The sequence below is a fragment of the Colius striatus genome, chromosome Z (assembly GCF_028858725.1).
Source record: "Colius striatus isolate bColStr4 chromosome Z, bColStr4.1.hap1, whole genome shotgun sequence".
Lineage (NCBI taxonomy): Eukaryota > Metazoa > Chordata > Aves > Coliiformes > Coliidae > Colius > Colius striatus.
The window spans coordinates 14,573,146-14,600,313 of NC_084790.1; the positions used below are offsets into that span (position 1 = coordinate 14,573,146).

The 27,168-nt window shown below is 39.2% G+C and overlaps 1 protein-coding gene across 5 annotated transcripts in view; it reads right to left on the reverse strand.

The window, feature by feature from the left end:
- The window catches only part of ZFYVE16 (zinc finger FYVE-type containing 16), a 33,060-nt gene that overhangs the window by 2,568 nt on the left and 3,324 nt on the right, over positions 1-27,168 (reverse strand). For 3 of the 5 annotated variants that reach the window (XM_062017465.1, XM_062017466.1, XM_062017468.1), the window contains exons 2-17: positions 23,991-24,099; positions 21,653-23,814; positions 15,567-15,663; positions 14,541-14,696; positions 13,571-13,722; positions 10,287-10,662; positions 9,770-9,892; positions 9,521-9,676; positions 8,714-8,938; positions 6,835-6,917; positions 5,817-5,921; positions 3,549-3,699; positions 2,361-2,441; positions 1,684-1,846; positions 864-969; positions 293-457 (exon numbers count right to left, since the gene is read on the reverse strand). In XM_062017465.1, the coding sequence (XP_061873449.1) occupies positions 293-457; positions 864-969; positions 1,684-1,846; positions 2,361-2,441; positions 3,549-3,699; positions 5,817-5,921; positions 6,835-6,917; positions 8,714-8,938; positions 9,521-9,676; positions 9,770-9,892; positions 10,287-10,662; positions 13,571-13,722; positions 14,541-14,696; positions 15,567-15,663; positions 21,653-23,814; positions 23,991-24,060 (4,371 nt within the window). In that variant the 5' untranslated portion in view covers positions 24,061-24,099. Of the gene's footprint in view, positions 1-292; positions 458-863; positions 970-1,683; positions 1,847-2,360; positions 2,442-3,548; positions 4,464-4,860; positions 5,010-5,816; positions 5,922-6,834; positions 6,918-8,713; positions 8,939-9,520; positions 9,677-9,769; positions 9,893-10,286; positions 10,663-13,570; positions 13,723-14,540; positions 14,697-15,566; positions 15,664-21,652; positions 23,815-23,990; positions 24,100-27,168 lie in introns of those variants that run through there. The other 2 variants (XR_009820809.1, XM_062017469.1) reach the window with 2 other exon arrangements.

Below are 27,168 nucleotides of genomic sequence, written 5' to 3' on the forward strand. Positions count from 1 at the left end.
ATTCTCTAAACTGACTCACCTTGGAGACACATGTGTGCTAGAGAGAGATAGAACTAGGGAGGGACCGATAACTTACTGCAAGCAGCTATTACGGAATTTGGGCAGAATAAGGAAACATTTCAGACTATTTCAAGACGAAATAAGCATTAAGACAGCTTCTTAATGAAATTTCATCCTGAGTTTGAATCTGGGGTATGGCAAAACACTAAAAACATTCAGAAAGAGATACAAGGTCTTTACAAGACAGACATCGGTTGAAACAGAGCGTCTGCAATGAAAGTGGAAAGATTACCGTATCTGAGTCAATTGAAACTCTTAGGCCTATTTTATTCATCCCATTATTTTTCAAGGTTTTAACATGTGGCCAAAGAGCAGTACTGCAGGCGACAGCAATCTCTTTAGCAAACTGGTGAGGAACAGGACTGGATAGCTCATGGTCCTTTAGAAAATAGTATACCTGAAATTATATAAAGATAGTCAGCAGCCTAGCTGTATTACGAAGTAAGGAAAAAGAGTAATTCAGTATACATATAATACAGAACAGAGAAAGCCATAATGCTTGTTTTTAGTCCTTAGTAATTCAAGTACTTAGTATTTCATCTTTTCAACCAAACACTTAAGTGACAATGAGAATACCTGCATTATATATCTACAGTTATCAATGCTAGCAGACTTTTAGTTTTTCAGAGATAGAAAATGAAAGATAAACTTATCGAAAAGCTTCAGAGAACATTCTGCTCATCAGTATGGCTATACATCAAATGTTAAGTTTCTTTAGTAATATTGCTTGGTATGATCACTTTACCACTTCAGTACTCTAAAAATAGCAGCAAGAAGGCTCAAGAACAATGTAGTTTACTAACTTCAGTGCACTTCATAACTTTTCCCTCTCTTTCAAAGTCTTTGCCTTGTGGTAATTTTTCACTCTGAGTTCCTTCCATTGATGTCCCATCGATTGGACTTAGAATTCTACAGAAGATAACAGTATGATTAATAAATAAAACCAACATCTTATTATTTAGATTGGCTACACATTATATCATACAAATTTAAACAGCTTCACAACAAAACTCAGTGATACAGGACTTGCATCATGAAAATATAGATGCTGCAAAAATATCCTATATAGGGAATAAACAGTACTAATAAAACCCAAATCTTTCAGGTTTAAGAAGCTACAAATCCCCTTAGGAAAACCACTGTTCGTTCTAATTGGTCAGAGAAGCCACAGAAAAACGCATATCAAGTCAAATCCATGGCAGGAGATAGAACTTAAGATAAGTTGAGTTAGTGATGTATAACTGAAGTCTGAAGCTACATGAACAAGCAATCAATCACATCCTATAGAGAGGTCTTAACATTTCACATTGCTTTATGGAATGCTGGCATTCCAAACAGTGAATGACCAAGGGCAGTACTATGCACTTCCAAGTCCCACTCCAACAAGGAAGTTTAAAGAAATTAATTGCATCCTCACACAAACTAATTAATGATTTGGACACAGGATTTAAGGGAAAAGTGTTCTGTTAGCGACATCTCTAGAGGATGGCAGGTACTTTACCATTATCATCAAGCCCTTTCAGTTAATACCTTAGATTTATTTCATGAAATTAAAATAAATTGTTCCCAGTTGAAGACTGGGAACAAAAATTCTAAGATATTTTGCTTTGAGAATACATTTACCCTTTATTTGTTTTTTCTTCATTTTCTATCCAGCAAATATCAACGTATTCTTTTATGTCTCCTGTATCTGTTTTACCACAAGTTATTTTAAAGTCCTTCTTGTCTCTTAATGCCTGACGTAGACTTTCCATTGTTTCTCGTGTTACTTGTACCATTAGTCCATCTAGAAGAAAAACAGTTAAAATTCCAGTTTATCTACAGACAGAGTAGCTCAGGTTTTTAGTTGAATCTTGTCTTAAATTCTACTTGGACTAACCCTCTTCTACAGCTCATCAGGCATACATCAAAAGGACTCCATTCCTTAACTACAGCACTAAATGTTACAAGTAAGAGGAAGCAATGAAAACCTTTCTTGTCAACAGAACTAAGTCTAAAAAGATCAATTATTGAAGTTTTTTGCATTTGTGTCAACATGTATTTCATCAACATGGAAATGAAAATAGTTCCAGATCTAGACAGCCAAAAAAAGAGTTAAAACTGTGTTTTGTAACAAGTAGCTAGACTATCAGGTATTTTTTATACAGCATTTGTTTACAGTAGGTTTTCTACAAAGTTAAAAATGCTGAGAAGAAAAACTGTAGCTTACTAAGGAATAAAGATCTTGCACAAGATTGCTGCCTTTTTTTTTTTTCCTAAACTTCTCTTTAAAAAAACCAAATACAGGACAACACTCTTACCTTCAACTATACTGGATTTAGCTGAAAATCCTGAAGAAGTTTTTAAGGCTCCATTAAATACAACAAAACTCGCACCTGTAACTAGAAAAAGCAGGAACAAAGTCAGTATCACTTCATACTACTTGAGTTTGCCATTACTAACATCTAACTTGCATTCCTTTTTAAAAGGTGGACAGAGAAAGTATGACTATACTGAAATCACTAACAGAACTCCCATACTGACAGGATGATACAAAGTCTCTAAAGACAGAAGAATTCTTTTCAATCTCACCTTGGAAAACAAGACCAGCTTTGATAACTTATTTTGTGAGTGCATACAGTATCCTTTTAAGATACTGGTGGCACGCTGACACAAGCAAGCCAAACAAAATGCATATACGAAGAGGAGACGTAGCTGAAGAAATAGTGGTGTTGGAGTTTTTGGATTGGGGTGGGGTTTTTTTTTCCTTTAAAAGGGACACACCACCCAACTTTTAATGAAATTTATTTACCGAAAATATTCCTGAAGTCTATATCATTTTCAGCAGTACTGATGACACACATTAATTTCCATGCTACAAACCTTTCCACAGATTTATTAGTTACAGTGCTTCAAACAAGAACACACAAAGTAACTATGCTTAATGAAGAACCAAACAACATTTCTGGTTGACAGTGGAGACCTTAAGATTAGAGCCCTGTCAGTGTGGAATTCCCTGCCTGCAACAAATGGGACTTGTTGAAAAGCACAACCCATCAACCCAGACACACTACCATGCTGCATAACTGTACTACTTTCAGAACCCAAAGTTTTTTCTGTACTCCTCTGTACAGGTGGTTGTATCAGTTTGCTAGGTCTTGGACAGAGGTACTCACCTTTACCATAGTTCCACACTCAATTACTAAGACTGTTTATATATCATGTAAATACGTATCTTGCCCAATTCACACCATTATTAAATTTGGATTTTAAAATATATAAGGAATCTGATTATGTCTGAAAATGTCAGCTGTATTAGCAACATTCTGGAAACACAGAGGGGAAAAAAGTATTAATTTCTATTTAATATAACATTAGTGAAAGGTAGCTAAGAGTTGACATTCAATGGCAACATTATTTTGCACTTAAATTATGTGAATGTTGAACTTACAGGGAATACATACTTTTCTTGTAGACTAAAAGTGGATTTACATTTCTACTCTGCTTACCTTTTCTGGGATGTCCAGTAGCACTGATAGCTTGTGTGTGATAGAGGCCATGGTCATTCTGCACACACACTAAGTGAGAGTCTGCTTCAGTATTAAAACTTGCTCCAATACTAATTACATGTTCATTAGATGAATTTATTACCTTCATTACCTATCAATAGAAAATTTGTCATTAAATTGACAAATCTAACTTGACAGTATTTAAAATGAGTACAAGACACTAGAAAAATCCATCTCATATCCCAGTTATTCACTTAGTTAATGCCAGAGAGTTTGAATAATGACATTTGTCATTACTAGCTGGAGGAACACTACGTATGATCAAAAATACTAGTACAGTTCAGAGGGATGAGTAAGTCCCAGGTAGTGCTGGACAATCCAGAGTATCGGTTGTAGGAATTTTGTCAGTCTTAAGGCTAAAATAAACCTTAAACTCTGCAGTTTACTATTCATTGTTTTTGTTAAAGCTGAAGTAAACAAATTGTAATAAAAACTACACAGGCAATGAGAATTTTTTTTTTTTAAGTTTAAGGAAAACACCATCAGGAAATGTGTAAGACAGAATCCTTTAAAAACATGTGTCATGGTTTGACATGACAGCCTTTTCTGGTATGGGGGAAGGGGCTGCAAAGATGGCTCCTGCAAGAAGTTTCTCACAACTCTCCCCAGCTCAGAAAAGGCTCACTTCTGGGGCTGAGCCAATTAGACGCCTCCACGATCACTTTTTAAGAAGAAGCCGGAAGGGGAGGTGTCTTCCTCCATCTTCTTTCCTTCTTCTGCCCCTTCTTTTCTTCTGGCTGGTGGTGGTGCAAGGAGTAGGAGCGGTGAGAGAAACAACCATGCGGACTCCAAGGTCAGTGATGAAAGGGAGGAGGTGTACTGTAGCAGAGACTCCCCTGCATTCTATGGAGAGAACTGGTGAAGCTGAGATTTATTTTCATTTCTTTAAAGACCCCGCATCAGCGGTACAGACTCATTTTGATAATGAGCCCGCATCAGGGGCAGAGACTCATTTTGCTAAAGCTGACCCCGGACCAGGGGCAGCGATTCACTTCATTAAAGGCCCCAAGCCAGGGACAGTGATTTTGGCCAGAGGAGGCCTTGTCCCGAAGGAGGGGCCCTTTATCACTATGGCTGGAGCAGGCCCTGTCCCGAGGAAGGGACCCAATATCCACAGCTGCAACTGTGGGGAGGAACCCACGACAAAGCAGCTCATTAAACTTAGGCCCAGAAGAGGCCTTGTCCCGAGAGAGGGACCTTGCAACTGCAGAAACTGCAACCGCGGTGAAGAATCCACGTCAGAGATATTCACCAAGGACTGTGTCCCGTGTGAGGGAACCTGTATTGGCAGAAGCCGCAGCTGCTGGGAACAACCCACACCAGAGAAGTTTGTTAAGGACTGTGTTCCGGGGGAGGAACCCCGTGTTGGAGCAGGGGAAGAATGCCAGGAGTCATCCTCATCTGAGAAGACAGAAGCGGCAAAGCCCATCTGTGAGAGACTGACCACATCCCCCACTCCCTGCCCCCCTGAGCTGTTGCGGGGGGAGGAGGTAGAGATATCGGGAGCAGTGAGCTGGGCCCGGGAAGAAAGGAGGGATGGGGGAGGGAGATCTTAAAGTGCTGGTTGTAATTTTCTCATCATCCTACTCCCTTTTTGCTTTTATTCTGTTCTGTTTCTTGTAGAATAAACTTTCCTACTTTCCTCTCTAAGTCGAGTACTGGAGTCTGTTTTGCCCAGAACCATAATTGGCAGCGAGCCCTCCCTGCCCTTGTCTCAATCCACAACAATCTTGCTTATCTTTTTACTCCCATTTTGCTGGGTCCTCCACCATCTTAACGAGGGTGGGGGTGAATGGGGGCATCGAGCGAGAAACTGTCGTGGTGCTGTTGTGCTAGCTGGGCCAAACCACGACAACATGCTAGAAGGTTTTGAAGAAATACAGATTTTTCAATATTTAAGAATTATCCTAAAGCTCAGCTTTTCACTCACTGTTATCCACCTGCCATTATATCCAGGAAGAAGGAAATGTGTGCTTAGATAATTTCATGCCTTCTCCCTCCCTCATCACACACTTATTTCCATTTAAAGTCCAAAAAGTACTGCACATTAAATAGCAAAGCAATCTAGAGGGATACTATCAAGTGTAGCATTACCCCCATTTTTAACTTTTTAAGAAGAACTCATGTTAAAGATGTGACTGGTATTATACGAAAAATAAAGACTAAAGCAGTTAGGATTAGAGAGCTAATCAAGATAGTTCTGCTCACCTCATTATACTTCCTTAGGGGTATTTTAATACAACTTCTACCCATTTCCACATGAACAAACAAGTTGTCTATGGTATGCAAAGTATATTGATAATTTCTGAGGTCCTGTAGCAAAACAAAAGTTTTTACATTAGCAGACAGTTAAATATATTTATCTTATATAACAACATCACCTAGATAAAAGTACTGTACATACATCTAAGACATCAAAACCTAATGCCTGTAAAGGTGGCTTAAGACTCGATGCCCTTCCTTCTGTGATGTAGTGGACACGTTAACTGTACAGAATTGACAAGGCAGCTCTGTTTACCCACACATTATTTAAACTATGCTATTTCACGAACATTAGGATCTCACTGTGTTTTAGATAACAAAGTAACACCCTTTCTTTCTGACAGAAAAGCAAAGTATGCAAGCTACCATTTAGATGCTCATGTTTCTGGGCTCATCCCTTGACCCTAACTTGCTGTTAACAGCTCTAACTTGATGACTTACAGTTGATCTAGTAGTTATTGTTGATATATATCCAGTTATTCTGCACTATATCTAATAGTTTCCTATACCTTTCTCTGACAGAAGTTATCATTCATCATCTCAGGCATTTCTGCAAAATTTACCTATTCTGTTTTAATCCAGAACAACTACATTAGGTACAAAACGGTCTCACTTCCCACTACTAGCCCAGCTGAAAAAAGGTTAGAAAAGGTTCACGTCACTAGCTGAACCAGGTAATTAACTGAACAATGATTTCTACCAGCTTCAATGTAAATGTTAACATTTTTCTCATCCATTTAAAACCATTTCTACCAGGACTAATGTTTAACACTCTAACATAAAAGATATAGCTTTCCTAATTAACTCAGACTTGTTGGTAAGAAAGTTTCAAGTTGGGTATGAAAACAAAAAAAAATAGCCATTTACCTTAACCACAAATAACTGCTTTCAAGAATCAAGAGTTTTGAGGATATTTTACATAATCTTTATAATAGGAAGGGAGGAGAATAAAGCATTTACTCACAACAAGTAGATTCATAACTGTGTGCCCAATCTCTCCAAAGAGTGGCTTTCGGTGCCTGAAACTTACTACAGGAGTTGGATATGCTAGGGTCAGAGACGGAAAAATTAAAGATCATGTTTACCTATCAACAACTGTACAACTTGCTAATCCAAGCAGTTATTTTTATTTTCCACTATAGTTTGTGTTTCTTAGTCTCAATACCCAATCAGCCAAAAGCAGTACAGCCCCTGTCTCACTCTCAGTCACAGATTGTCCTCCAGCCCACTGCACAGTTTCCCCAGCCATGGTTGAATCCTACTGCAATGTCATTGCATTCAGTCACTCTCCTAGTGGCAGAAATTTTGTGGCAGAGAGTTTTGCTGCTTTTGTATGCTTTGTCAGCTAATGTTTCTTGCAATAAGTGATCTGGATGGAAACATCCTGGGTTCAGCCTTTGGGTCACCAGCTGCAGAAGGGGTTGCAAGGCTTCATAGTTGCTTGAATAAGAATACCATACAGGTTAATATCTGTATTATAGCAGTAAAGTAGAAGCAAAATGAAGTACCACTTAGTATTGTTAAGTAAGAACAGAGTGAGTAGGATATTCATACAAATTAACACACTTTGAAGTCATGTGGCTCCAACAGGAAACATATACAGATGAAAATTAGCAAAGGCAATGAAATGCAGAAGACCACAGACCACAACATGGAGCCATCTGATAATGAAACAAGTAGCATAGCAAAGTCAGGATTGTGAGGTCAAAGATACAAAATTAGTAAAAAAGCTCCACTAAACAACCCCTACAACAAGTAGTTTGTTAAGAGAAAAAAAAATGACAAAGCAGCAACCACCCTTGTAATTATGCAGGCAGATACCTAGCCAGTAGAAATCCACTATTGACTCAGTAAATCCATAAACAAGCAAGTGATACATATTTATGGACTTGCAGCTTCTAGAATAGTAGGCTTATCTACAGAAATGCACTTAGGTCAGGAAAATTGTATATGATACATTTTTAAATCCACTCCACTTAAAGGAACTGCTGCATGCTGCACCTTATCTGAACTCCTGCAGTCATAAGAAGCAGTGTAACAGGAAACAAAACAGCACCTGTATCAGCAAATTAAATGTCTGCATTATTCAAGCAACTACACAAGCAACTCTAGAAGGCATTAAGAACAGTATCTATTTTGAGGTCATGCTCAAGCTAGCTTTATGTGTTCAAGGCAGTGTGGATCTACATAAATGCTATCTTTTTGTGAGCCCGGAACAGAGTCAATGTAAATTTCTTTGGGGGGGGGCATAAAATGTTCACACCAGCCTGCAACAGACCATGGAAGGTAATTCCTATGTGTAGGCTGTCACTGCACCACCTTTGGTTGTGCACATTTACATGCTCTCCATCTACCTCACTTTGAAAGAATGCCTCCTACACGTTATAGGTCTGTATGTTTCAAAGTTATTAATTAGTAAGTTATCTTTACAAATAATGAATACCCATTACCCATCTTATAAAGCAGTAGTATTTTGCTAATATGCCCAATTTCAGTAACTTCATTCAGAAATTCTGTTTGTCGAGACCTGTAAATTGGGCTTGTGAACTTCTTCAAGTCATTCTCCTGTGACAACAGAAGATAGACATTTTGATAGTTTACTGCTGTCAGTTTTGGTTTCATAGCTTTTTTATCAGCTGATAAAAATAAAATCACAGAAGCCTAGAAACACAATGTAAATTCCCAAGTGTTTCAATAGGTGGCTCCCCAGGCATGATGCTTCAGTCTTATACAACTGTAATATAAAATACTGTAACAATTATTTAAAACATTTTGCTTAAGAACCTTTTATTTTCCGAAGGGAATTTTGTGTTTATACAGCTATTTGAAGTGTTAAAACTTACCCCCATATTCTGCTCCCAATCTCAACATTAAACGTATCGGAAAAACTTTTGCCCATGGTATTTCCAACTTATGGATGAGGATGCCACAAAGAAAGGGGTTATCTGGTAGAATTTCATCATCAAGTTTCTGAAAAGTTGGCGAAACAAACAGGAATCCTCCATGCTCCTTGTTACCAAGAAAGTTTTCAGTAAAAGTAATGTTTTCCATGTTTCTTACTAACCTTCCTGAAGAAAGAGGGACAGAAAAGTCTTTGCACATCTCGAGAATACATTAGTGTCATGAAAACTACTGTAGCTAGTGGTCTCGTACAGAATTCTAAGCCATACAGGTTATTCCCTGCAAGTATGCCAGACAACTAAACCCAGTTTAAGTGCAATATATTTGTTAACTAAATGAACTTTAACATGGAACTAGTAAAATTTATATATGAAACTTTAGTATGAAACTATATGAAACAAATAAATACCAACCCCCTGATGAACTTCAATTATTAGACCTCATGTATACACATAAGAGTATCTGTATTTCTAAAAGTGAAGTTCCAGAGGTCCTAAACTATATAACTCCAGGACTTAACATAGTATGTCTGAAGAACCACAAACACATTTGTAAACAACACTTACGAAAGTATGAGAAATAAATTTTCTTCTTCTGATGTTTAATTAGAACCCAAAGCTAACACTGCAAGGGTTTTCAACAGAATCATTAGATGCCTACAAATACTCTAAGAAAAATTCAGTATCAACTTCTGCTTTACTGAACAGCAAGAAGATACTATGAAGTAAAAAGTCATTAAAATCACATACCTTTCATTGCATCCTTATAGATGTCAATAAATACTTTGAATATTTCACTAGGAAAAATGTCTTCATCTGGCAAACACTGCAACAGAATTATAATTTCTGCCTGACCCAAACCACGCAGTCCGTTTGTTGAGAAGTACCAGCACTTTTTTGAAGAATCTTTAGTTAGAAAGATAGATATAACGGTAATGTTGTTTTAGAGTCAGAAAAAGAAAGCTGAATTTAATGGAGAAGAAAACGTGCACTACTTACAAGTTATTAGCTTGACATTTACAAGCAAGTTTGCATTTAGGATAAAAGTTAATGGATTGTGACTGTCTTCCACAAGAAGCAAAGTGACCTCTTGGCGAGATGGATGTTCTTCCACTGAAGGATCTAGATAAAGTAACACCACATTTAGTTCAATGTCACACAATCATAGAATGGTAGGTGTTGGTAGAGACCTTTAGAGATCATCTAGTCCAACCCCCCACCTAGACCAGGTCGCAAAGGCATACTGTATAAAAACAAGAATTACAGTTCATAGCATATGAAAGACTGCTCCATTCTATTTTAACAGAGTGATAATTATTTCCAAACTTACAGCAGCTCCAGAGCAACCAATGAATAGCTTACCCTAAGATTCAAGGAACATATAAAAATAGAGCAGTAACTTGTAACAAAAGTGCAAACCAGGGACATCATTCACTTGGTAATTACTAATTGTGTAAGCTGTTTCCTCATTCGTAAGTTTGTATTTAGAAATCTTGCATCAGGTGGTTAAACATACCTTTTCGATTTCCACCTACTGCAAGCAAAAGTGGTGGCAGTTTATCACCATCAGGAACAAGGCTGATCTCTTTACGAACACAGTTTTCAAGACCACATAGTATTCTGCAGCTTGAAGGACTAAGAGGCATATCACTTGTAGTCTGATCAACTGAACTGGAACTAGTCTTCTCAGCTTCTGTAGTGGGAGAATACTTCTTAGTTTCTACAGCTAGAGATTTGGAACTATGTATCACATCACTTGGATCTGGAATGGCCTGATGTGCGTCATTTGAAGAAACAGGACAGAATTCTTCCATTCTTGTAATAGTACCAATTTCTTTCTTAGGTTTTGGGCTTACATCAGTTAGTATGTCATCGTTCTCTGGGCTTGCAGCCTACAAAGAAGAAAAACCAAAATCTACATTCTTGTCTCACAAGCTGAACTCTCATTTTTAGCACACTAGAAGCAAAACTGAGATATATAACAATCAAAAATACTGAGAATGCATTTTTTCCTGACATTAAGAAAGTCATCAGACCACTCCTAGATCTTCCTGTTCCTTTCCATCTTTAGAAATTATATTAGGTGAAGATGCTTCATTAATTTATTTGTTCAGTAACACAAAATTAATGTTAGAGCACTGCAGATTAGTCAGCTTACCAGAGTCAGATATAACACTAATAATAAACGAAGTACCCCTCCAGGAATCTGTTTAGTATTACTGTTTCCCCACTCATAGCTATTGACCTTTGCCTTCAGTGTAATTTGCCACCATTGGGATCAACAGTTCAGTACTGCGTGTATTTCTAAACTACATACTAATAGCTGATCCTAGCATTTTACAGATTGATTACTTTCTACTTTAGAGTCATGGAATCATGGAATGGTAGGGTTGGAAGGGACCTTTAGAGATCATCTAGTCCAACCTCCCTGCAGAAGCAGGTCCCACCTAGATCAGGTTGCACAGGAACATGTCCAGGTGGGTCTTTAAGATCTCCAAGGAGGGAGACTCCACACCCTCCCTGGGCAGCCTGTGCCACTTCTCCCGTCACCCTCACAGTGAAATATTTTTTTTCTTATATTTAAGTGGAACTTTTTGTGTTCCAGCTTCATCCCATTACCCCTTGTCCCGTTGCTAGATAAACCTATGTCAAACCTATGCTGTTTCCTCTGTAGAAAGGATATTAGACTCACATCCTATACCAACAAGGAAGACTGCATTATAACAAGAGAAAATATAAAAACTCTATGCTTGCCCTGTAATAGTTCTGGTATGTCATCAGCTTACAGAGCTGTTTAGAGAATACAAGTATCAGAAAACTAAAATGAAGTCATCACTAATGCCCAAAAAATCACCCCTTGAACACACAAAGAGATGACTGAAATGTCCTTGAAGAGTTTTACAAATTTGCATGTGGGAGTTTCATATCACTTTACACTTTTGACCTTCATAGCATCCTCTGACACCATGTCCAAGATTAAGTGTTACCTAGGGAACAACATCCTCTGCTTTACAGCTGCAATATGGGGGTTTTGATTGAGCTCCTGAAGCTGTTTACAAGAGCTATAAGTGAATGGCTTCCCACTCACCTTGTCAATGCTGCTTTTAATTTTAGGTACTGCTCATCTTTTGCAAGTGGAAACATCCTGCTCTTCCCCTCAAATGGAAGAAAGACTATACTCTTTTTGATAACTGGAACTTATTCGAAGCCCTTCCTTGTTCAAATGAAGTCACATGACCTGGATGAGGGGACAGAGTGTACCCTCAACAAGTTCACCGATGACACCAAACTGGGAGGACTGGCTGATTCCCCAGGTGGTTCAGCAGGATCTTGATTGGCTTGAGAGCTGGGCAGAGAAGAACCTCATGAGGTTCAACAAGGACAAGTGCAGAGTCCTGCACCTGGGAAGGAACAGCTCCATGCACCAGTACAGGCTGGGGACTGACCTGCTGGAGAGCAGCTCTGCAGAGAGAGACCTGGGAGTCCTGATTGATAAAAAACTAACCATGAGCCAGCAATGTGCCCTCATGGCCAAAAAGGCCAGTGGCAGCCTGGGATGCATCAAGAAGAGTGTGGCCAGCAGGCTGAGGGAGGTTCTCCTCCCAGTCTACTCTGTCCTGGTGAGGCCTCCTCTGGAGTCCTGTGTCCAGTTCGGGGCTCCCCAGCTCGAGGGACAGGGAACCGCTGGAGAGAGTCCAGCGCAGGGCCACCTACTTGATCAGGGGACTGGAGCATCTTCCTTATGAGGAAAGGCTGCAGAACTGGGGCTGTTTAGTCTGGAGTAGAGGAGACTGAGGGGGGATCTCATTAATGTTTACAAATATCTAAATGGTGGGTGTCAGGTGGTTGGGACACCACTTTTTTCTGTTTTATCTAGTGATGGGACAAATGGTAATGGAAAGAAGTTGGATCACAGAAAGTCCCATTTAAACATAAGGAAAAACTTCTTTACTGTTCAGGTGATGGTGCCCTGGCACCCATCTGGTCATGTTCCTGCATGACGTGATCTAGGTTTTTAGCAGGGGGGTTGGACTAGATGATCTCTAAATGTCCCTTCCAACCCCTACCACTCATGCTATACACTTGGTAACTGCTCAGATCATATTAGACAAATAATAAAAATCTCACCTTTACCTATTAATTTTAAAAACTCTTTGAACCCCGTTAAGAGAATTTATGTTATCACTTGAAACAGCACTTTACAGCTGTTTTATTTTATAAAGGCTCCAGCTTTTTTTTTTTGCTTTTCCACAAGTTCAACCAATACACCACCACGAATACAATCTATTCTAAGATGTCAATATCCCCCCCCAGTTTAGTATTAGTTCAGCATTAGAAGCAATACATATATGTTGCTACATCTTATAATGTAATATTTTAGGGCATTCAGTAACTTTTGGTTAGTCTAATCTTACAAGCAAACTATAGCAAGCCACCAGAAAAAAACTTACAAGCTTCTAATATAAGTGTGTTGTTAACCAGAGGTTTCAGAACTATGTATAAAAGTAGTTTATCAAAGTGTCAGAAAAAAACATTTGTTTTGGAAAATTTTGGATCACACTATTTTTAAAGTTCATATATGCACCAAAACAAACATGTCTTCCTTTTAAGTATTGTCTACAGAATATTTCAATCCCAGGACTTTCCAGCTACCTCTTCCAAAATAATGAAATATTGGCTCAGATTCCAAAAGCTGTGAAGCAAAAGTCATATTATGGGTATGTAAGGGGCCTCAGCATAGCAAGCAAAATGTATTTCAAGAGATAATTCATGCACTCACACATACTTCTTAATTCCTACCGTGTGCATCTCTGGCAAGTCAGGGTTGACTGGACTTAAGTCCTGTGACCACCTTTTTGCTCCAGTTGAAAGTTTTGCTGTATCTGCCACTTCACCATTTGGCAAAATGCCATCTGCAAACCACACTCTCTTCTGTTCCTTGGTGCAGAGCCCTAGGACAGGTGAAGAAAACATGGACATCACATTGTACAGTTCTAACAGTTTAAAGAGATAAAAATTAAGGCCCTTATCCTCCCAAACATATAAAGAAACTGTTTACTGGAACTGAGTGCAGATAGACAGTTAGACACCAGCCAGCCTACAGTCAGGCAAACATTTGGAAAAAAAAAAATCTCATATTTGCGGAGGAAGCTGCAATGCTATGGTTAAACCTATCAGTTCCTATAGAAGGAAGGCTACTTCCTCAATCATCCCTCTATGGTAGGGTAGCAATGAAGTGCATATCATGACTGAAAGATGAAATAAACTAAAAAATGTTAAATTTTTAAATGAAGTGATAAGCTATTTTAACTGAAGGTGGAACAAAGACATTACTTAGCAACTAATAATTTGTAGTTACACAGAAAATTAATCTCTATTGCTCCCTATTAACTTCCCCTAAACAATTACTTTTTGTTTCTGTTCTCAGATTGTCAGTCACAATGCATGCCAGAGACTGCATGCCAGAGACCTCCTAAGCTACATAAAAATGATGAAAGTAATATCTACACAAAAAAAATACAGTATAAACAGAGGACAATGAAAAAAATAACATCCACATTTTATAAATGGAGACTTAAGACAGACTTTGCCAGGCTCATATATGTCATCAAAACCAAGAACTAAAAGGAATTTTCACTAGGAAAAAGTTCAGAGTTTCCATTTCCCATAAAAACTACCATTATGCCAAACACCCCTTCATGATGCAATAAACAAGTCTTTCCAAAGAGATCCTGAAAGTGTTAGATATAGTATACTACATTTAGCATACCTTCAATACCGGGTTGTTTAAGTGCTGAGACAGGAGAGCTAGCGCTACTGGATATCTGGCCTTCCTCCAAACGCGCAACAGCAGAAGAATACTCAGGGGACACATTGGAACTGGGGACAGGACCAGTAGGACTCATCATCCTTTCAAATGCCTGTGCTAAATAAACATGGTTAGCTTTTAAGATCTCATAACTGGTCAAATTTCATTCACAGTGCAGTATTACAGCTGTTTTTGCAAGAGCAGGCACTCAATTTGGGAGTTAGTTAAGAAAAATGAATAGTTAAGCTACTGTAAAGAAGAAAGTTTAGATTTCTTGATTGTCTGCACAATTGCCTAATCCACCTCCATCATCGAATCAGATCTCCTTGTACATCTTGCTATTGTTGCAGTGCCTACACTGAACCACAATAGCTGTACCTTGGTGCAAATACATGTATAACAATTTATCAAGCCAAATTTCATTCATGTGGTATATTAAGAGTCTGGTATGTTTCCATCTTACTTAAATGTTAATAATCAGGACCTCAAGTTTTCCTCCTCATGTTTCCATACGTCTCCATGGTTGGCTTTTGGTTAGGAAAAAATTATCCAAGACTCAACTACTATAGTACTGAAAAGTGACCTGTTAAAATATCAGTACAGAAAACTATATAAAATGGACAAACACTGCATGAGAACAGGCAGAGGTATGGGCTTTAAACACAGAGCAGTCTACTGTGGAGGGAGGATCACTTTTGCTACACTCTTGCCACAGATGACCCAATAGCATAACTTCATATTTGGTCCTATGAACTTCAAATCTATTTTAAAAACCTTGAAAAAAACTACAACCAGCTCGCTACTCAGTTTAAAATAAGAATGGAAAACCAAGAGGTACAATTACGCTCTTCCTCCCTCCCTCTCAGAAATAGAAAAATATACACCAATTAAACTAGTGAAGCTCTCCAAATAGAAGTTAGAGATGTCAGCCCTACCTACTCTTTAATGATTACTGCAATTACCTAAAAAAAACCCAAACTTTTTTACCTTTATTAATATCATCATAACAGCCAGTACAGACTCTTGCTTCCTTTTCCATGTATTGGAGCTTACACTTTCGTTTGCAACAGCCACCACAGAAAACCTGAATCAGAAAAAGACTGAAGTAAATATTATAGACATAAATACTAGTATATCCTGAATTAAGATATTATTATTATTTACTGCTTTTACTGAAATAGATTGCATTACAGAAAGCATGTATACACATGTTTGGAAGTTGAGAAGGAGAAAAGTTACTTCAGCATATATATTTTATAATACATTTCTGTTGAAGGAGAATACAAAGTACCAGACTAAAAAGATGTTTATTAAAAAGGCTTTTACTGCCTCCAGCTCTATGGTCCCAACTTTGTGACAGTTTAATAATTTAAATAATAAGTAAAATACAATAACAGTAATAAAAAAGAAGATAACAAGAGTGAGGTAAAATCCAAGAAATGCAAAGAATGCACAGCACAATTGCCCACCACTTGAGAATCAATGCCAGAGTGACCATTCTCCATCATCTTCCCCAAAGTTTATATACTGGGTATCACATCCTATGATAGAGGACATCTCTTTGGCTAGTTTGGGTCAGCTGTCCTGGCCATGCTCCCTTCCGGCCTTTTGTGCACCTGTGTGCCAGCAGAACATGGGAAACTAGAGTCCTTCACTTAGGATAAGTGTGAATTAGCAACATCAGAGTGTTATCAGCACTGTATCACACTAAATCAGAAAAAAAGGACTGCACCAGCTATCAGGCAGAATCGCAGAGGCTACAGAGATCTCTAAATATCATCTAGTCCAACTTCCCTGCCAAAGCAGCTTCAGCTAGATCAGGTCACATAGGAACACATCCAGGTGGGTTTTAAAAACCTCTACAGAATGAGATTCCACACCCCCCCTGCGCAGCCTGTGAGGGCTCCCTCACCCTCACAGTAAGATATTTTTTCCCTTATGTTTAAATGGAACTTCTTGTGTTTCAGTCTCTTTCCACTACTCCTTGTCCTGTCACTGGACACTACAGAAAAAGTGTTGCCTCATCCCCTTGATATACATCTTTCAAATACTTTTAAGCATTAACAAAGTCTCTCCTCAGTCTCCTCTTCTCCAGACTAAACAATCCCAGGTCCCACAGCCATTCTTCATAAGATGCTCAGATCCTCTTATCAGCTTCATGGTCCTGTGCTGGACTCTCTCCAGAAGTCCCCTGTCCCTCTTGAGCTGAAGAGCCCAGAACTGGACACAGTACTCCAGATGAGGCCTCACCAGGGCAGAATAGAGGGGAGAAGAACCTCCCTTAACCTGCTGGCCACACTCTTCTTGATGCAGCCCAGGATGCCATTGTCCTTCTTGGCACGAGAGTACATTACTGCCTCATGTTTACTTTATTATCAATCAGGATTCCCAGGTCTCTCTCTGCAGAGCTGCTCTCCAGCAGGTCAGTCCCCAGCCTGTACTGGTGCATGGGGTTGTTCCTCTCCAGGTGCAGGACTCTGCACTTGCCCTTGTTGAACCTCATGAGGTTCCTCTCTGCCCAGCTCCCAGTCTGGTTGAGATCCCGCTGAATGGCAGCACAGCCTTCTGAGGAATCAGCCAGTCCTCCCAGTTTGGTGTCATCAGCGAACTTGCTGAGGGTACACTCTATCCCCTCATCTAGGTGGTTGATGAAGATATTGAACAAGACTGGCCCCAGAACTGATCCCCGTGGAACTCCACTGGCCACAGGCCTCCAACTCGATTCTATGCCATTGATCACCATCCTCTGGGTTCTATCATTCAGTGAGTTCTTGATGCACCTCATTGTCCACTCATCCAACCCACAATGCCTGAGCTTATCTATAAGGATATAATGGGAGATGGTGTCAAAAGCCTTGCTGAAGTCAAGGTAGATGACATCCACTGCTCTCCCCTCATCTAGCCAGCCAGTTATATATATTTATTTATCTGTATCTGTATCTATATCTATATCTGTCTCTATCTCTATATCTATCTATCTGTATATACGGCTATCAGGTTGCTTAAACAGGATTTCCACTTGGTGAATCCATGTTGAATCCCCCAATAACCATCTTTTCCTTCATGTGTACCAAGATGGCATCCAGGATGAGTCCTCCATTATTCTTCAAAAGAGATGGAAAGTGGTTTAGCAACCACATCAGCCAGCTCCCTCAGCACGTGTGGTGCATCCCATCAGGTTTCAAGGGTTTATGGATGTTAAGTTTGCCCAACAGGCCTCTAACCTCGTCTTCATCCATCAAGGGAAAGTCTTCCATTCTCCAGACTATTCTACTGTCTTCCAGTGACTGGGTTTCCCCAAGGCCAGCCTTGGCTCTCAAGACTGAAGCAAAGAAAGCATTCAGTAGTTCTGCCTTCTCTGTATCCTCTGTTAGCAGGATACCCTTCTTGCTCAGCAGTGAGCCCATATTCTCCCTAATCTTCCTTTTTCTACTGATGTACTTGAAAAAGATCATTTTGTTTCCCTTTACTTCCCTTGCCACATAGAGGTATATTTAGCAAGGCATATAAAACTTAATGATTACATTTATCCCTGTGGGCAAGAAAATGCAGTTATAAGCACACACTGAAGAGGTACGAACTGACTGGATGCTAGAAAATATCCTTCTACTATATTCCAGGATCTAAAATGAACTCTATCACAGCTAAGGCCAGGACAACAACAAAGCTGTTTTCTGCAAGAGTTCCCATAAATATCTGGTGTTTTTTCTCTCTTTTCCTTTATGTTCTTTCAGAAAGGATTTGAAAGTTTTTGAAGAGTCCCACCATTTTAAGCTATAAGCAGACACTGGAGTCAGTATTAGTTTCTATGAAAGGTATTTTCTGAAACCTCAGCCTCAATGAAGCCTTCTACCACTTACCAAAGTTAAGTAAGTGGATAGAACTCCTAATTATCTCCAGGAAAACAAAGTGGATTAAGGGGAAAAAAACCCCAAACAGTACTGACAGGAGTTTAAAAAAAAAAAAAAAAGTTATTACAAGTGAATGCCTCTAGTAGGAAGAGTCACTATAAAAAACAGTAATACTTGACTGGCTGAGTATGACTTCAAGAAAGAAACTATTCCAATTGCTCACACACAAATTTACTTTAACTTGAAAGTGCACATGATCAGTAAAGATGTTAAGAACATAACGAGTGAACAGAATTGTTCATCAGTTACAATCCGCTTCAGGGCTTCAAACGCTAGGCAGTACAATCCTTTGTGTTTGGCACTCTCCTCTTACACTTGGTGGCAATGGGACATACAGAGGAGGAAGCTTTATCCTAGTGCACAAGAGACAAGAAGTGATAAACTAGGAGACAGGTAACATAACAGGGGAAAGGAGATGAAGATGCAGCTGCTGAGAAGAGAAATTGATTCTGGTTGAGCTACAGAGAGGGAAGGTACCATAAAAAGAGATGAACACTTAAATAAAGAAACTGAGCAGCTGTTTGGGCTTGCAAGTGCTGGCGATGGGAGAGAAAGCAGGTATTGCTAACCTCACACTTCCCTCCAGCACAGAAGCTAGAATTCAAAAGTGGTGCCATTTTCACTGATAAAAAACCCCTATAGGACCACATGAAAACAATAAGATTGTCTTCCAAGGACAATTGGGAATTCCTACCAGTTTCTCTGCATGCTCAAGTGGTTGAAAACAACAACCCACAATCTGTCCACTAGGGGTGTTCGAGGTTTGTGGTTTTGGTTCAGAGTTGGTTTTGTGTTATGCTTATTTTCTGGGGGACACACACATTTGGATGCCTTTTTGTTTGGGTTTGGTTTGGGGTTTTTTGTTGTTTTAAGAGAAAAAAGTTACTACTAAAAAAACAAAGTCTTGCAAGGCAGAAAGTTAAGCTGTTGTACATTCAGAAAAGCTATAACAGAGCGAATATTACACAGCATTAATGAAGTTTAAGTAATCCATACTGTTTTATTTTCTCACTGAACATGCATTGTGGTACTCCTAATTACACCATTGTTCTGCCAACCCCCTCTCATGGAGCTGCTTTTGCTTGGTAACAGGAGGAGGGGACTGCAGCGAAGACCTGGTAAAGCGTTCTCACACTTTCCCTCAGATCTTCGGTTCAGACCCACCCCCAGCCCAACTGGGCCAATCTAGTGCCTCTGCCATCACTATTTAAAGGCGACCACATGGACCCCACAGTTAGAGAAGGAGGAAGGAAGGAACAGCACCAGACTGGAGATCCCTCTGGAACCTATGTTGAGAACACAGGCTGTACCCCTGCAACCCATGGACAGGCAGTGACAGGACTGAGAGCCACCAGCAGCTTCATGTGAATGCGCCTGGACAGGCGAGAGACTGTGTGAGGAGGTGGCCATGGCGCAGGCCGTGCTGGAGTGCCTGCAGAGCAGATCCACATGAGAGGCAGAGAGGAGCTGCAGCCTTTGGGATGAGCGACCCTTGAAGCGCTGCCCAGTGTGTGAGGGACCCTGCAGAGGATCCGGGAGGACAAGCGAGGAACTCACCTGCCCTAAGGAGAGACAAACGGCAAAAACTATCAAGAATAGACTGACTGAAACCCCCATTCTCTGTAGCCCCTGAGCTGTTCAGTGGGGGAGGAGAAAAAGACACTAGGATCAGGGCTCTGAGCCCAGGAAGAGGGGAGAGGTGGGGAGAAGGTGGTCTTAAAGGGCTTCTTGTGCTCTTCATCATTGTACCACTCTGTTGTTTTCTGTTTGTTATGTTTTGGGGTTTTATGGTTATGTTTTGACTGGTGGTGGATTAAATTATTTTCTGTTTTCTTCCCCAAGCTGAGTAGCCTGGTCTGTTTTGTCCTGGACCATAAGTAGCAGTTAAGCCCCCTGTGCCCTTTGGCAAGTCTATGGTACTAGAGTCTAATCACAGTCTTTTGTCCCTTGAAGGGCCTAAACCATGACATCCCCCATTGCTGTTAACACACAGGATTAAAAATTGTCCACTGTTAGTGCTGCTCAACAGGACTGTGTAGTGAAGGGTGTTTTTATCCTCATTTATAGCAAAAGTGTGAGAAATTCCACAGCAAATGGATCTTGAAGTCTGTCAGTCATGACTAAACCAAAACCCACTTGGAAGAATTGTGTTTTAAACTCTAACAAAGCAGAATATTCTGCCAAGTGATTAAGTTAATGATTTCTACATTGTCACAGTAAGTTTATTTTTCTTATAGGTCTGAGTTTGGACACCATTCTAGTTCACACGTACTGCAGTTGAAGTAAATGTATATCATACTTTGAACACCCAGTGCTACATGAGACATCCTGGGAAAAAAAAAAAATTACCAAGCATCTCCACATACTTCTCAAGACCGAGGAAGTAAAAAGTTCATAAGCACTGACACTGGTCTTTGTTCTATTTTCTCATCCATAAAGCTTACAGAGGAAGTTTGTTAGTGTTGTTAGTATTTCCATTTATGCATAGTACAGGTGTAAACACCAGTGTCTTAAGAATATGCTTTTACATTATATTATCATTGCAGAAGATCACAGGCTAAAAAAGGTCTACAGATTACTTGCTCAGCTGGTGAGTACCACTCACGCCACAGAAGTAGCATAATTCTCTGGGATGACTCCTCTGGAAAATTACACATATAAACACAGGAGTACAGATTTAGGCTATATACCTTTCACATTGCTACTGCTGTTACAGCTCCTGAAAGAATGTGGTCCTTCTAGACTCATAAACAGTGTTTTACAGCTTGTAAAATCACTTGCCTGAATTCTGACCATCATCTCAAGTTTTTGAGCTTAAAGGCTGAGGAAAGAGCTGATTCACTAGGACTACTATGAAGTAGGCCACTGTCATCTTCCTTGTTCTATGCAAAAACACATGAGTCTAGCCAGTAATGGTAGATAAAATAACACCACCTTCTGTACTTGTCTTTAATTATTTTCACCAAAAAAGTAATATTTCTCATAACAGCAGGTTTTTACAACAGTCTTCAAGTTTCTATAAAGCACAAGTACATTTGATTTTTAAAAAAATACTTTGAACCTAGAAAAATTCTCTCTGTATTCTCTCCTTTGTGTATTTTGGTTATCCCCAAATCAGAATTCATTTGCTTTCAGTAAAACAGGACTTCTCCCATAACTTACCTTTCCACATGCACGACAGTGATGTCGTCTTTTTGTAAATGTGAACTTGACTTGACAGCTCATGCAGTTGGGTGCCTCTGAATCAGGAATCCACACTGGTTGTTTCTGTGAGAGAGCTGCAGGGATTTTAAGTGATTCTCGTTCAGATGTTTGATTTCCTCCAGCTTCAGAGTTGCTTCCCCCAGAGTGCAGAGAGTCAGAATTTTTAGCAACACTGGTGCCCAAGAGGGATGATTCTGGGGTAACAGAACTGGCTTCCTGGTTTTCTCTCTCAAGTACATCTGTTCTATTCACTTGTCTCCGACTAACAGTTCCTTGGGAAAGGCCAAGCAGCTGCTTTGGTCTTGCACCCTCAGCATGGACACTAGAAACTAGTGTTTCACTACCACTCTCAGTCATATCCTGAATACAAGACATACTCTCCTCTGTTGCAGATTCCGAATCATTGGCAGTAAGAGACGCTTTAAGATTCCTATCAATGCTTGTTGTCTCCTCCAGTTTTGCTGGCATATGTTCTTCCACGACCTCTGTAAAATCTAGGTTGTTCACGCTTGTTAAATTCCCATCATCTGTATCAGTCTCCATGAAGTTACTCTCATTATCTGAAGACTTCAAAACATTCGAGTGAATACTTTGTCCATACAAGAAATCATCAAGCTCAGCATCGCTTATTAGAGTATCACTTGTAATGAAGTCCTCCTCAACAGTAAAGTCAGCCATAACTGGGCTCATGGTTTCATTGTAGTAAGAGTCTATACCAACACTATACGGCTTAGTTTCATACTCTAGAAAAGCAGAAGCAAGTGCTTTAATGTCCTGAGAATCACTGTCAATTACACCCTCAGCATCATATTTCTCTCCATCTGTACTTTTTTCCACAACACTTGTGCTGATTTTAGCTTTATTTTTTTCCTGTTCAAGTAAGCCAGCATTTTTGCAGGACTCCCTAGTAGACAGGTTAGTTTCAGGTTTTCCAGCATGAACAGTTAAAGCATCACTGATAACCTCCACCATTTCATTTTGAGGATTAACTTTTTCTTCCGTTGCAACTAATGAACCACATATAGCTACAGGAAGTGGAAGACATGACAGTGAGGTCTGGACATCCTCAACTGAAATACATGAAGTGGAAACACTGTTTAGTATGCCATTGCTGCTACGTTCTTCACTACCTACATTCTTTTCTGTGATTTTATTTTCCAGTTCTACTTTAGCTCCTGTTTGACATGAGGAGCCTGGTAAAACACAGTCTCCAGGTGACATTGCATGGCTTTCCTGCAACTGATCCCTCTTTGGCATATCTGAAGGCACAGATTCAACATTACTCTCATCTTTTGAGTCTATCTTTTCTATGGCATTTCGTCCATACTTAGACTCTATGCTTACTGGAGAACATGCACTTTCCTCTTGTGGTCCATGAGGCAGTTTTTCATATGCTTTCTCGTCTTCAGGGCCATATGCATTTGAATTCTGTGACGTTTCAAGGATATAAGCAGTGTTAAGGTGAGCAGTTTGCTCAAGTTGATCAAATACTTCACTGCACTTTACAGATTCTGTCCTGTGTTGATCATCATATAGATCTGAGGTCTTTGCTATAGCAAAACGGTCTGATTTTAAAGCTAAAGGATTTATCTCCTCTGTATGTCCTGAATCTTGTAGCATTGAGTCCTCATCACACTGGTCTATACTTGAAACACCCCTGCAAACAGCTGATGACACACAAGTAGGAACAACTATGCAAGATGCATCAAAGCCAATCAAACTTTCACTGTACTGGAAGTCATCTGGCTGCAACTTCTGAGTGTCTTCATAAGCAGCCACTGAGGGGATTAAGTTACCTGTGTCATTAACAAGATCACACACAGGTATACTACATCTTCCCAGGTTTGAAGCCTGAATTTCACTTAGAGAACCACTGTCCACAGTGGACAGAAGATCAGGTCCAGCAACACTCTTCTCATTTTGTGGTTGGTAACTCGGAAGCACTTTACTTGTTCCAGTGTGGCCAGCTAGGGAGATTTCTTCTGATGAAGTACAATTGTTAGCATCCTCTTGCAGTTTTGGTGTTGGGTATACATGCTGCAAATGATTCAGAACTGAAGACAGTGTGTGGTGTTTTGAGTCATATGAATTTTGAGATGTTCTGTAGCAGTCATATTCATCTATTTTAAGTAAAAAGATATGAAAAAGAAAGTTTATAATTTCCACACTGCACTCCCTCTAAATTCTATCTACTCACCAACATAGCTTTTATTTAGTGTATGTTACTTAAACTCCACAGTAACAGTCATTTAACAAATATTACCATGCTGGAGAACAAAGCAGCACAGGAACTAACCTGTATTTTGTTCAAATTCATCAAGTAGCTTGTCTAAGTCACAGACTGCAGCTTTGAAGTAACTGTCCATTCTAGTTACAGTTCTAGTGAAGCTTTAGCTTTCTTAAACCTAAAACAAAAAATACAATATTTAATTTGCAGTATTTTCCCACTTACAAAGTGTTATTTTCAGAAGATGACTTCTACAAAGTATTTTTAAAGACTTTCTTCTCTCTCCAAGTAAACAAAATACATGTACAAACAAGGCCACAAGCCATCAGCCCCCAAGTACTCTGAACATGTTCAACAGTATGCTCAGTATGCTGTGCACAATATCCTCAAAAATTCACCTTAAATTAGGTAACTGAGGTTGCCTTACTAAAATCAAATGCATATGAAAGCATATACTATAGCATTATGATGTCAGGAAGTTTAATACCAGAAAGGACACTAAGGTTTTCTGGTTTGATCCCCGATACATTTTACACCAGGCAGTCCACCAACAAAAAACCAAAATACGTCATCACTATTTTTGCAACACAAGGTGAACTGTTTAAATAAAGAATGCTTACATAACCCCACAGAATTCATGCTTTAAACTCCCTTCAGAAGCACAAAAAAAGTATTCCTTCACAGAAGCACCAGCAAGGAAAAAAGCCTCCTTAAAGAGTTCAAACCTGATGACCAGTTAAAACAAGCATGCTAATATAACATTTAAAGAAACAGATTCTTCCAGTTCCTAAGCTACGAATCCAATCAATCTTCATTTACTTTAAACTATGACCAAATGTTTCAGCTAAAGACTAAACACAAGCTAAAACCTAAAATGTAACAAGACTATAAAGCAGACAACCAGCTAAAGCACTGAACTACAACACTATCGTCTAAACAGGAGCTGCAATGCATTTAAGCAGGCTGAAGTCAGTACTCCTCCTCCACGATGACGAAGGAGCTACCTTAAAATCCTCCTCTTAAGCCTTCCTCCAAGACCAGGAAAAAAAAACCAACACCCAAATCCACATAGAGTGGTAATTCATCTCACCTCTATTCTATGCAAAACACATGTATTTAAAAAAAACCAGCCTATTTTTTTTTTTAAAATTTCTCTTTATAGACTTACCAACTCATCAGAAAGTTATCTATTAGTCACATTTCTCATCCCATTTTCACTTGTTTAATAAAAACTTCCAGATACTCAGTGTTACACCTTTTTGGTCCCTCTGAAGTGCTTTCTAAATTACACATCTTTTTCCTGTCTGAACATCCATATGGGCAATTACCTATAACATATAACCAAGATGTTATTTACACTTCCCTAGAGTAAACTGATGGGATTCATATCCCTTTAGTCTAACCTGTGGAGGTTTGCCTAGTTTTCCTTCTATTCTTACCAGGGCATTTAGTCTCTACATCGAGTGACTTTCAGAACTACCTTATTCCATGTACTTTGATCATCTAGTACCATCTCTTGTTAAAGCTTAAGAGTCCAAAGAATTACTTAAATCTTCTCACATACGCCACATTAAAGTTATAGATCTAGATTCTATGCCTCACTTACTCCACTTAAGCGTAACGGTTCTTCTCACTGAATAACGGGTGCATCAACAAAGGTGAAACAAAGAGCATGCATCATAACTTAATACAGTACTTTGTGTCCCGATGGAAGCAAAAAAATAAAGAAACATACCACTGTATTATAGACATAATGGCCATGAATTAGTCACTCCAACAGTCTTCAGCATGATGCACTGTAAGCCAAATCTCATACAACTATCTAATGAGCATCAAATGGCATACTTAGGCACATACTTAATGTCATTTCTCTCACATTCCTTTGAATACAGTTCTTCTCTGTAACAATCAACTAATTTCACAACCTCCAGTCAAGTGGAAGTTAACAATTTGAAATGGAAGTTGCCTCAGTTAAGAGCCTTACAAGGTTAGCAGCTTTTGGTGATTTGTTAAGAGACATTACAGATCCCATCCTTGAAGCATATATTTACAGACAGCAATAAAGGGATGATGAAAAAGTAGTCAAACAAATCATGTAAGCTAGAAATACTGAAGGACTATGATAAAGCTACGGATCAAGAAATATATAATGCTTTTATTCTCGGTAGGAATACATTAACATAGCCTTACCACTCAGGTATAACTTAAGTTAGAAGTAATGTGCAGTCTAACAGCAGTGACCAAAACAGCTGTTGGTCACAGGCCTCTCGCCCCTATCTAGCCACTCATTCTCCAAGTCTTCATTTGAACTGGTACCTGCTCTCACTTCATCCCACACGAAGCCACAAGTTAAAAAGATAAAATCACAGATTTTAGAGGTGGAACAATGTTAGTTTTTTGGATGCCTGTTATGGTGGAGAAACAAGCAAAGTGCAACAAACAATAACTTAGTAGAAGGTACCAGCAAGGATCTTTAAATCTTTCTGCTTTGCTTCATTACCTTCACAAAACACTGTTTATAGAATTACAGCCCTGCAAGTTAAGCTCCCAGTTTACCTCAATCAGAAATTTGACTATTTTTTTACAGAATCATTTTTTTAAAGTGTGTCCTTCATTAACAATTAGGTTCTCTATCACCAATAAATTAGACCTCAAGATGTCCTTTAAGAAGAACTTTGTTCAGCTATCTAAATGACACGAGAAGGTGCTACAAAAAATCCTACAACAACCCACCACTTTCACGTTGAGAGATTTACTTTCACTGATTTGGAGTGCTGAATTGAGCTAATTAGGTCTGCTATTTCCTTATAACATCAACAGAAGTGCTAGAGTGCTCACTACTTCTTCATCCAGAAATACATGAAAGATGATGTATTAATGGACAGACACAGGTCACATGCTGAACGTTTTGCACAGTTACACTAGTTCTCATTACACCATTTGTCTTTATGGACATCTCACTTCCTTAAGCACCAACTAATCACATATGAAAAACAGAACATACCAATCACATGGGTTTCCAAGTGCATGGGTTGGCAAATATCTTTTTCTTTCCCCAGTTAACAGTCAAATCTTTTGTTAAGTATTCTTCAGTTTCAAGACAACAATACTTCTTGTTGATGTATTTAGAAAAAAAGCACACTGAGAAAGCACAATTCTCCAGGTAAACATCTCATACATGTTTCTAAACAAGCTCACCTTAAGCCTCTTATCTCTCAAAGCTTTTACCTGTGTCCTGATTTCAAGG